This window comes from the organism of the source record quoted next, unplaced genomic scaffold, assembly GCF_019419815.1.
Source record: "Pyrus x bretschneideri cultivar Hongxiangsu unplaced genomic scaffold, Pyrus_bretschneideri_v1 Contig8, whole genome shotgun sequence".
Lineage (NCBI taxonomy): Eukaryota > Viridiplantae > Streptophyta > Magnoliopsida > Rosales > Rosaceae > Pyrus > Pyrus x bretschneideri.
In genome coordinates this window covers 1122359-1134937 of record NW_025999820.1, presented here as the reverse complement: position 1 = coordinate 1134937, position 12579 = coordinate 1122359, and the positions used below count along the sequence as shown (strand labels likewise).

Here is a 12579-nt window from a genome sequence, read left to right as displayed (position 1 = left end):
CCACTTTCTATTAAAAAAATTAATAAAATACTATTAAAAACTTAAAAAAATCATTTAATATTTTTTTAAACATTAAAATAATAAAAAAAAAGAAAAAAAAACAAACAAACAAAAACAAAACAAAACAACCCTTTCCCTCCCTCCATCTCTCCCCCCCAAGCCTGCAACCCAGAAAACAAAAGAAGAAAAAGGAAAAAAAAAAAAAAACTTCATTCCTTCCCACCCTCCCCACCCCCTCCCCCCCCCCCCCGAGTGCGCACGCGTCCTTTCTTCTCCCCATCCCCCCCCCCAACCCCCTGCTGCAAGCCTGCAACCCAAAAACAAAAGAAGAAAAAGAAAAAAAAAAAAAAAAAAAAAAAAAATACTTCATCCCTTCCCCCCCCCCCCCCCCAGCCCTCTACTGCAAACCTGCAACCCAGAAAACAAACAAACAAAACAACCCTTTCCCTCCCTCCATCTCTCTCCCCCCTGCAACCCAGAAAACAAAAGAAGAAAAAGGAAAAAAAAAAACCTTCATCCCTTCCCCCCTGCGCGCATGCGCGCGTCCTTTCTTCTCCCTTCTCCTCCATCCCCCCCCCCCCCAACCCCCTGCTGCAAGCCTGCAACCCAGAAAACAAAAGAAGAAAAAGAAAAAAAAAAAAAAAAAAAAAAAAAACTTCATCCCTTCCCACCCTCCACCCCTCTTCTCCCTCACCCGAGCCCCTACCTGCAACCTAGAAAAAAAAAATCCCAGTTCGTCTTCCCCTCGCATCCACCCTCCACACCCACCCAACCTCGCACCCATCCCTCGCAGAATCGGCGAACGGGATTTGGGTTTTTTTTTTTTTTTCTTCTTTTTCTTCTTTTTCTTCCTCCTCCTTCTTTTTCTTTCTGGGTTGGTAGGGGGTTGGGAGGGGGGGACGAACTGGGTTTTTTTTTTTTTGTTTTGGGGGGGGGGGGGGGGGGGACGAACTGGGTTGGGGTTTTTTTTTTTTTTTTTTTTTTCCCTTCTTCTTTCTTCTTCTTCGGGGGGTTGGGGGTTGATGGGTTTTCAAATTGTTTTGTTTTTTTGTTGAATCATGCAGGGAAGAAGAAGATGAAGAGGGGGGTGGATGGGACGAAAGGTTTTGATTTTTTTTGTTTTAACTTTTCTTTATTATTTTAATATTTAAAAATATTAAATGATTTTTTTTAATTTTTAATAGAAAGTGGAGTCTGGATCAAGCAACGTCAGCATTTAACTAACAAATTAACGGCAGACTAACGGAAGGTACAACATTGGCACAAATTCGTAAGATGAGGTATGATATTGTTAATTTTAAAAGATGAGTTATGAAAGTGTCATGACACTAATAGTTGAGGTAGTTTTTTTGTACTTTACCCTTTTTATTATTATTTTAATATTTATAAAATATTAAATAATTTTTTTTAGTTTTTAATAATATTTTAATGATTTTTTTAATAAAAAGTAAGCCCCGAATCAAACCACGTCAGCATTTAACTGAAAAGTAAACGGCCAAGGAACGGAATGTATAATATTAAACCAAATTCTAAAGATGAGATATGACATTGTCAATTTTAAAAGATGAGGTATGAAAATATCGTGACATTAATAATTAAGGTAGCTTTTTTGCACTTTATCCTAATATTTAATTATTTTTCATTAAATAAAGATATAACGTGATTTTTGGGTTAAAATAAATGCTCTCATTTTTTTATCCCATTCAAAATTTACACTTAAAAAACTCATTCAAAAAGGGCAAAGCACACACAACAAAGAAAGCTCCCAAAAAAGAGGAAAAATGAAAATTTAAGATATAATCATTGTACTTGCTCTAAATTCTTGATCCAAGTTGGTGAAAAATGAAAAACCTAGCATCGGGTGACCAGAATCAAATCTGAAGGCTAGTGCTATCTACACTCCCTTTTATTGCCAATGCCTCATGTTAATTTCTGTCATTTGATCTAATGGCAAAAAGTTGAAAGGAATACGTGGAAGGCAAAAAGAGGTGTGTGTATAGCAATATAAACAAAATTCACCACCAACTTGGCAGCAGGCTTGATATCATAAATTATACAAGGGATAAAACAACAATCAGGGAGAAGCAATAGCAGTGACGCGAACTTGAGAATATCACCCGGCGCAATTTGTCAAAACATAACTAGTTCAACTTCCTACAAATCCAGATCTGTATCCTCATCCACTAGTAGCAAATATCTCATAACAACCAAACTGAAAAGAAAAACAAAATTTCAAAACAGCATTAATTTTGACAGAGTACCACACGAAAAAGTTGAATAAGTGAACAAGGTGCTTAGATGCCCCAGCATCCTAATCTTCCTCCTCCCCTTCGTTCTCGGCAATGTTGAAGTACCTCAGTTCGTAGACATTTCTATCCTTGTTGGAAGCAATCACACGAAGCCAATCTCGCACGTTGTGTTTCTTTAGGTACTTCTTTGTCAAGTACTTCAGATACCTGAACCACAAAAACAACATAAACACTCAAACTACACAAAAACTGTACTCCACTTTTCCGTTACAGTTACAGAAGAAGAACTAGTTTAACCAAGTCTCTAGACTCGCATAAAATGCATATTAAAACCCTAATTTAAAAGTTAAAAAATGCAGAATAGCTATCATCACAGAGATACCAGTGATCAGAACAAAATCCAAAGGATGCTCTACATAAAAGGTGCTAGATTTCATCCATAAATCATTTGCGAATAGAAAGAAAACTAAATAAATTTCAATGTGCATTATACATCAATGGCTAGTTCAAGCCACATGCATGCGACAGGGAGAAAAAGACAATCTCATCGACCATATAAGAACTCGTAAATCCTATAAATTAACCAAACCTCCGATCAGTCTTACATGTATCAATCATGAAAAGAGAAATAAAATTACCTCTTTGAGAAGTTACTGTCAGAGGTGACAGTGATCTTGCTCTTCTCACGGGTCACACTGACGGTGTCACCAAGTGCACCAGCCTTACCTCCAACCTTAATCCTCTCCTGAAGAAACTTCTCAAGGGAAGCAATGTCCATGATCTTGTCCTCCACTGGCTTTCCACAATCAATGGTAAAAGTCACTCCCTTCCTTTTCCCCTTGGGACCTGCTGCAGTTCCTCTACTCATTGTCGGTTATCTCCTGCAGCACAGATACAAATCAAACATAAGCCACATTATGTGTACATACATCTTTGTACAGAAAAAGGCCACATTATGTGTTATAATAAAAATCACACGAAGCAAATCAACGCACCACCACACACCCTACACATTCAAATTTACACACAAACAATTATATCTCTAAAAAATAAAGTCGAGCATTCAATTATTTTCTTGTAAAACCTGATAACTTACATTGATGTGCATAAAATTTCATACGTTCAACATAAATACAAACTGAGAGGTGAAGATTTTATATTTCAATTGCAATTTCAAGCCAAAAGCACCATATACCACCTACTAATTCATTGAAATATAATAAAAACAATAGTCTATCTCTGAATTATGAACCTAACAATCTAGCAATTTCGAATCCAAAAACAAAACCAACTGAAAATCTGAATTAAACCCAAAAATAATTAGAAAAACTAAACAAATCCAATAAAAAACCAAAAAAATAATAATGTTCATGGAAAAAATATATTATCTGCAGAATGCGATGCAACCACACAAAAAAATTAACAAGTAGACGAAAACCCAGAACGTACCGGGAGTCGAGAGAGAAGGGGGTGATGGGTTCGTTAGGAAATGAGAGATAACAGAAGACGACCAAGAAGGTTAAAGATCGCGGCGCCAGTGTGATAATATAAAGGAGGAGAAATGAGTTAGGGTTTATCAGCCTTCGCGCGCTATCGGGCCGTTTTTACGGGACACCCTTATTGCATTTGGTCCTCTTTTCTCCCTTGGGCCTTCAGAAAATGATGTGGGCTTTATTCATAGTATTGCGACAAACCAATTTTATATTTTATCATTACATAGAAGTTTTTTTTTTTTTTTTTCATTTTTTTTTTATTTTTTGGGATAAAACGATAAATTTTGTTAGATTAGTCACCACCGGGGTTTGAACTCATGTCGTTATGTAAGGGCTCAACTCATTTCCACCACTTAATAGAAATGTAGTTAAAGAAATAATTAACTTAAATACCCTTAACGAAATTTGTTTAGATACAAAGAATCACATAAGTAGTTTTTTTCTTTTTCTTAAAAATGAGACCAGCTGGTGGTTTCCAGTCCACCCATCCGAGGGTTGGGAAGACTTACAAAGCAAAGGCATTTCAGTCTCTTCTGACTACCATCATGCAATTCACCAGTGCTAGGAATCGAACCCAAAACGTGCATGTGAAATACAGAGCAGGAATTAATACCTAACCATTAGGCCACCTTATGGTGGCTATCACATAAGTAGTTGAAGATGCCATTTTCACATGTATGTATTAAATAATACATTATAATTTATAATATATTTATTCCTCTACTTATTATTGTTCGATCTTCATGGGAGACCAGAAGAATGACTATAGTTGTCATAGTTGTTTTGCACTTTCTTAATGAAGATAATTTTCATGGTTGTCTAGCACTCTCTTAACGAAGATGGCTTGGAGATCTCTACAACGTTCTTGTCTTTTTGTTCGGCTGGAGTAAAAATGGAGACGGATTAGTAGATCCTAACCGATTAGGAGAGGCTTGATGTGGAAATGGACAAAATTTTCATTGTGAAGGGAATGCAGGTGGTACACTATGTGTTGTTATGTAAGTGATGACAAATTTTATTTGTTAAGTTATTAACTTTTTAACACACATATCTCACCATTTGTATAGTGACACGTGGTGTATCACCTTATGTGCCGATCACACTGAAAAATCTCTCGCAGAAACGAGGGAGAGAGTAACATTAGATTTGGGAAGATATACAAAGATACAGAGAGGAGTTGGAGAGCGTGAGACGAAATAAATTTTGAATCTAGGATGGCGGCTTGTTGGAGTTGGTGCCTGGGTGAAGGGTGGTGTCGCGGCAGGGCTAGAGATCTAGAGGTACGAACATGTTTGTCTTTCTTGAGGGCCAACTATTTTAGTCGACTTTTTGGAGTTATACAAGCGGGTGTGAAGCACATAAGTGGCTTGCACCCATTTAAATTGGGGAATTTTAACGAAAAGTTTCCGGTACCGTTAATTTTAATGAAAAACCATATTTTTACACTAAAAAGTCAATCCTAGTACTATTCACTTTACCATTTATTTTGTCCTTATCGTTAAAACTCAAAGTTTTCAAGTCTTTTTCATTAGTTGTCCTTTTAATTAGTCTGGCACTCATTTAGGACATAAATGCACCAAACGTCGATTCTGCATTGAATAATCTTATCTAATGTGTAATACGGTGTCAAAAGTGAGGCATAAGTAAGCCTAGTCATGTAGTTAGGGTTCCCAACACTTCACAACCTAGATTAATCTTAAAGTTGAGCATTTTTTAGTCCCTCAAATATATAGTGAAAAAAAAAAAATTAAATATGAAAACTTTTAAAATGTGAGAGGCGACAAAACACTGAGAATTGTTGTGGAGATCAAAGTCAAAAAATGGATAAAATATGTATTGGTAATAGTGGATGCAAATTTCTTCCTACTTGTTCTTGGACAAAATTGCACCTACAAAACAAATAACACCTTAGGTCAAGGCCAAGAGCCTCACCCACCCACGATGAATTGGATGTGGGGGGAGGAGGGGGGAGGGGGCTTTGGTCGAAGAACCTCCGATGCCAAAGTTAGAATTTTGAGAGAAAAGTGTTTGGAGAATTTAGAGAAGTTAGCAATAGAATTAGAATTGAGTTTTGGAGAGAATGTGGAGGATTATATAGGGGTGTGGCCGGCCCTCTTGGGAGAGGAGGAACCAGCCACATGGATGAATTTGTGGGTTAGGTTCATGATTTATGTTTAATTAGCTAATTAATCAATTAATTGGCTAATTAATATAATAAAAAAGGAATGATATAGCAGTTACCTTGTGGAGAAGATATGATGAGGGATGGATGAAATAGGTTATATAAATACCTATTTGGGCACTTTTGACTTGATTGAGAGATGATTGTCCACTGCTTGCGCGTAGGAACGCCGGTGTGCCTCGAGGGTAATTTTGTCATTTCCACCCAAAAATCCACGTGTCGCCTCTTGATTTTTTTTTGGCACCACAAATGCCCCCACATTTATTGGGTTGCTTGTAGAAAAAAAGACAATAGGTGTAGAGATTTTCTTACTTTGGGAAATACATAGGATTGTTTCCTATTTTGATGTAGATTCCCTCTTTAATAGAAAATTAGATCCTTCTAGGAACGGGAAATAAATTTCTCTCAAAGCCTATTGAAGTCCACCTTAAGTGGGTTAATAAATCAACTTTGGAGAGCGATTTATTCTACCCTACAAGAGAGAGAAAGCTTAGAGGATATTTGTTCCCCCTCCTCTAGCAATCTTTTACATCTTGCCCGTGCAAAGGATCGTTTTTCGTTGCTTGCTTTGTCTTCTCATTGCTTCTAGGTAAGAAAAAATTAATTTTCTTGTACTTCATCTAAATTTCTTGGGAGCCTTGGGGCTTGAAATTTGGCTCAACGGGGGGTCGAGGATGCGAAAAAATAGGTGGGAGGAAGCCACGGCACTGTAGCCATGGTTGGTGAGTCATGGCGACGGCTCGGCTCAACTTGGGCCGACGGTTGGTGTGGTTGGCGCAGGCCAGGTTAGGCCATGAGGCCTGCGGATGAGAAAGGGCAGGAGAAGTGGGGCTCTTGGGCTAAGAGGAAGAAAATGATAGAGGGAGCATGCGGGCCGAAAGGCCTGATTTGCCCTTTTATTTTTTTATTTTTTTATTTTTGGCGTTGCTATCTAACGAATACCTCTTGTATATTTGTAGAATTTTTTTTCAAGCATGTCTTCCTTGAGCCATAAGAATGATGATGGTGTGCCGTCATTGTATCGTCATGGCGGGTCTTTAAGCAAGGGTGGTTACTTCAAGGTTGCTCACTTCAAGATTAGCTCCAATGACTTGTTTAGAGACTTCCTCGAGGCATATTGGCACACCATTCCATCGGGAGTGTGTATGAAGCGTGTTAAGGATAGTAGTAGCCGTAAGCCATGTGATGGGGCTCAGAAAGCCATCAAGTTCCACCACTACTATTTTGTGTTGGGGTTTACTTTTCCTATGTCGCATTTCTTCCAAGAAGTGCTCTGCTCCATGAGTCTAGTGCATTTTCAAGGAGCACTTGGTTCAATTAGGGAGGATCTTTAGTTGGTTATAGAGGCAAAGTTTTGGAAGGCTTTGGAACATGGAAGAACTTCTCTATTTGTTTGCTTTCGGAATGGATACGATTATCATTTTTTTTTTGCAATTGAGGTTGTTGATAGAATAGGATTGGTTTATATGATCTTGTGTATTTACAACTACGTTCCCACTTTCTCCATTTTCTTATTATTAGTCTACCAATGCAAGCCTCTTTTCTAAATTGCATATTAAAAAAATAAAAATAAAAAGATCAAGTCTTATATAAAATAAAATAAAACTGAAGCCAAACCAAACAAAACCAAACCGAAAAAAACTGGAACCCAAAAAACTGAAAGAAAATCAAACCAAGTCGAATGAAACCAAACCCCTGAGGTTAGCCAGATTGTCCTGGGAACAAATTTGTTTGATTTCCATCTTCTACTACTCTTGCTACTGATTTGAGAAGAAGAATTTCAGCACATTATATTTAATGTTGTCTTGTTTGATGTATCATTTCTTAATCTGGTCGATACAAGCTACATTATCTTCATATATTGTTATAAGGGTGTCAATGATGGAGGCAAGTCCACACTTTCTTTGAAAATGCTCAACAACAGCTCACATCCATAAGAATTCACTCGCAGCTTTGGTGGGGCAAGAATTTTATCATGGTTTGAAGAAATCCCAACTAAGGTCTACTTGGTTAACCTTCAAGATATTGCAGTGCCTCCAACAGTAAGGACATAACCTATTTGAGAATGTACCTTGTGCGGGTCAGATAAATAACCTGCATCAGCATAACCAACATGGCAAAATCAACTCGATGACAAAGGTGCAACATCTCCACTCCAGGATGCGTAGGGATAGACAAAACCCAAATCTTGTAGTACCCTTAAGGTAATTAAGAATGTCTTTAACACCAGTCTAGTATATGCGCGTAGGCACGTTGTTATATCTTGCCAAAAGATTAATAACGAATGACTTGTTCAGTCTAGTGCACTGAGCTAAATACAATAAATTGTCAATTGCACTCAGGTATGGAACTTCAGACTCCAAAACCTCTTCCTTGTTGTCTTTATGATGTCTTTATGGCAGAAAGGATCTCATTTTGCATCTAGCATACGAATGACCATAAGAGTACTTGAAGGTTTCATGTTATCCTCACTGGACCGTCTCAACACCTTCTAGGTGCAGTTCGATTGATGAACCAGAATCTTATCCAACAATGCTCAAGCTCTAGGTTGAGACCATATCGAGTTTCCTAAGACCTTACATCTCAAATTCTAACTTTAGGTGCACAACAGTTTTCTCAAGCTCTTTGAGAGTCCTAATGAGATTCATGATATTGACATCAACTACAACTATCACAAATCTAGTATGCGACTTTCTATTTGCTGACTAATCAAATAATCACTTACATGGGCATAATTCATTATTCACATATCCTTGACTAATCAAATACTCACTTCAATTGCCTTAATCTAATGGAGAGTGTGATCCGTGGTCTAGAACTACTTGATTCACTCAATATAAGTTCTTCAGGAACTTTCATATAGATTTTCATATCGAGATGTATATAGAGATACGCGATTATCACATCCATAAGATGCATATTCAGTTTTTTGGAAACTACAAAACTGATAAGGTAACGAAACATTATGAAATCCATTATGGGGAATATGTCTCCTCGTAATCAATATTAGGGCGTTGAGAAAAGCCTTGCGCCATGAAGAGTGTCGTATATCCCACTATCTCATTTTTCTCATTACGTTTCCTTACTAAAACCTGCTTGGAACAAACGAGCTTCACATGTGGAGGTGCAAGAACTACAAACCCAAACATCTTACATTTTGCAAGTGAATCAAGTTCGATCTGGTTTGTTTTTTTTTTTTAGTTTGACTAATCAGTTCTACATTGACATTCGTCAATAGACTGCGATTCAATGGCATCTCAGTATGACATCAGTAGCCACTATGTATGGAAATGCATCGTCAACTATCATCTTAGTCTAATTCCAAACCTCATCCATGCTAGCATAATTGACCGAAATTGCATAATTCTCGGGAAGCAAATTCATCTCTTCAAAACTTTTTCGTAATCTAGAATAATATTTTACGTTGGAGTGGTTCAGTAGGCGATAGTCAGATTCAAACTAATTTCACTAGGGTGTGCCATAGGTTTCCTCTTCCAGGATTGTGACTCCTTAAAACCAACAGGTCTGCCACACTTTAGGGTAAGAGAAGATAATTGGCCAACTGTCCTTCATGGGTGATGTTTCGATATACGTTAAATACATATAACCTTGTAGGCACATTTGTAGCTGATATATGTGATCCCATCATTTTTGATAGATCGGTAAAAGCATTAGGCATAGTTTGAGCAATGTTGGGGAGATTTAAAATAAGTTACACTTTAGTTTTAGATTGTGTAGTGCGGGATCTAAATGACATAGTGGGAGTAATTCACGACAATTTGCAGAGTTCTTTAGGAATGCTAACGTTCTTATCTCCCCTTGACAACAGGAAAACCATCTTATTGAAGTGACAACCTGCAAAATGTGTGGTAATGAGATTGCCTATCAAGGGCTCTGAATAGTGAATAATAGATGGCAAATCACAACTGACAATTCTTCTTTGAGGCCCCATTTTGGTACATAGTGGCAACACTATTGACACATAAATTGCACACCCAAATACATGTATATGTGAGGCGTCATACTCGTACCCAGTAACCAAGTGTAATAGCCAAAAGGATTAGGGAGCGGTGGCCCTCAGACAGACCAATATAATTGCAAGCAAAATTGAATTGCCCTAAACAAAGACCGAAAATTTGGTGTGCATGACCAAGGTCTGAGCAATCAATTAAAGGTGCTTGATGAATGAATTTGCTAGGCCATTTTAAGTGTGGATATTGACACATAAATTGCACACCCAAATACATGTATATGTGAGGCGTCATACTCGTACCCAGTAACCAAGTGTAATAGCCAAAAGGATTAGGGAGCGGTGGCCCTCAGACAGACCAATATAATTGCAAGCAAAATTGCATCGCCCTAAACAAAGACCGGTGTGCATGACCAAGGTCTGAGCGATCAATTGAAGGCGCTTGATGAATGAATCTACTAGGCCATTTTAAGTGTGGATATAAGGTAGTGGATGTTTAACTTCAATGCCAACGAACTGTAATAATCATCTAAAGTCTTTGACATAAACTTGTTCAGCATTATCAAGTCGAATCACTTAATCGAACAATGCAAGCCTTAAGAATTTGTGCTAGGAGCTTCGTAAATTCAACACTGAGTAGGGACAGTAGGCAAACATGTGACAAAGTGTTGATGGATCAACCAACACCATAAAATATTTAAAACGTCCACATGTTGGTTGAATAGGTCCACAAATATCCCCTTAAGTCCTCTAAAGAAACTTTGAGGGGTTATGGATGATCCTTGTATTTTAGAGTTGAGTTGACAGTTTCTCCAAAAAGCAAGCTTAACATGACGCATGTCTAGGAATGAGTTTCAAACTTCTAGTTGAAGGATGCTCGTGAGATGTTTTGAAGATACAACGATTCATATCTATTCCCAGATGTCCTAAACGATTGTGCCAAAGAAAGAAATTGCTCTAAAACTCGTACTTTTATCAAGCCACATGGTGGGCTTTTATGGCTCGAAAGATATTCCAAATGATTCTCTTCAGTAGTTTTAGCATGATAATTATTCTCTCAAATATATATCCATAAAGCTCAACAATGTTCTTTTGTAACGGAGGGAGTAAAGAGACTCTTTAATAGTTATTTCGATACCATTGGACAACATGATATGGGCATTGCCATACCCTTAAATCAGGTTGGATGGGCTTGGAAGGGTTTTTAGGTATGGAATTAGTAAAATAGTGGCGGTCACGCACAATGGTGTGCATGGTTGCACTATTTGCCAAACAACTAACTTCTCCACATGACATACCTAGAAATAAATTAATTGAATTGGTCACATTTTTATGATACAATTCTAAATCCACTCATTTAATTAATTATTTGAGAAATAATATTCATAAAATAATTATCCTAAAGTTTAAAATAAAACACCAAACAAACAGTCCAAATACATAGGAAATTGTTTGAAAAATTAAATGATAAAAGATAGGGGGTTGGGCCACTAGTGGGAACTAAGCCAACATGTCTAAAAATTAATCTAATCTTCCATCGGAGCGGATGCCTCTTGAAAATTAGAAATTTATGTGGTGGTATCTTCGGGATTATTCATTTGTGCAAAGTTTGTCTCAATCTTTTGAGGACGTGAATGATACCTACCAATAATGTCAGAGGAAGCTCGGCAAATGCGGGACCAATATTCTTTGGAACCACAATAGTAACATATATCAAGATTAGTATAATCTTGATTGGTTTGAGCTTTGCCCTTATTCTTGAAGTGGGCCCTAGGGAATTGCAATTTGGGGTCAGATTTCCTCCCTTGGGTGGGCCTCTGCATTGTCGACCTTGGGCCTGTGACTAAAGGTTAGACCCTTTTCCATGGCCATGATACTTAGGGGCCTCGAGAAGTGGTGGCATGCGCTTCAAAAGCACATTCAAGCTAATAAGTATAGCTTGATAATTCCGCATCAAAATTGGTTTTTCATTTCAGCAAGTAGTAAGATAGAGATCAAATTCCAAAACTTAGTGAACTTATATGCATTTATTGTTGCTACAGGACAATATTGGTGGCATGAAAAGTGAATAGGTGTCCAGGATATCTTATTTAGTCAAGTCCTTATTACAACACTTGAGAAGTGATCGGATTAGACAAATTTCCTAAGTACTCATTCACATACTTAAAGTTTTAGAAGCATAAGTGTTGCCAATCGTGTCTTAATTTAGGTAAGAAGATATCCTTCTGGTGTTCGAAGCGTTCTGCCAGATTGAGCCAGAGAGTGTGTGGATCCTTTTTGGTGAGGTATTCGATCTGCAATACATCATGCTTTTATATTTGAATGAAGATCATGCAGTTATTTTGTTAGCTTCACCAACTGGTTTGTCAGTAGCCTCTTCAATGGTGGCTCTGAGACTTTTGGCAATGAGATAGAACTTCACATCTTGAACTCACTTCAACTAGTTTCTGCTACATACATCCATAACGGACAAGTCGAATTTGTTCAAGTTTAACATGCCACTACAATGGAGGGAACAAGATTGTAGTTAGTCTTATGGAAAAGTAAATATCCATCAACATAAACTACAACATTCAAGTTCTATGGACATGTTTTGGTTTAGATTACTTGAAAATTTTTAGGTTTCATGGGTGTATGTTTTATATGAAAATATTGGTTTCAAATACACTAAATTCGAAACTACAG

General features: G+C 37.5%; 1 protein-coding gene across 1 annotated transcript; it reads right to left on the bottom strand.

Annotated features, from left to right (window-relative positions):
• Positions 1-2081: 2081 nt before the first annotated feature.
• Positions 2082-3856, bottom strand: LOC125473074 (60S ribosomal protein L22-3). The gene is made up of 3 exons (XM_048575352.1): positions 3699-3856; positions 2888-3130; positions 2082-2456 (listed from the first exon to the last, which is right to left on the bottom strand). Exons 2-3 carry the CDS (start codon positions 3115-3117, stop codon positions 2312-2314), a joined length of 375 nt encoding a protein of 124 aa, XP_048431309.1. The 5' UTR covers positions 3118-3130; positions 3699-3856; the 3' UTR covers positions 2082-2311.
• Between the last annotated feature and the right edge of the window lie 8723 nt (positions 3857-12579).

Coding starts and splice junctions, on each gene's coding strand:
- LOC125473074 (XM_048575352.1), bottom strand. CDS start 3,117: ATGAGTAGAGGAACTGCAGCAGGTCCCAAGGGGAAAAGGAAGGGAGTG. Junction 2,457..2,887: donor GACAGTAACTTCTCAAAGAG/GTAATTTTATTT, acceptor TTTGTGGTTCAG/GTATCTGAAGTACTTGACAA.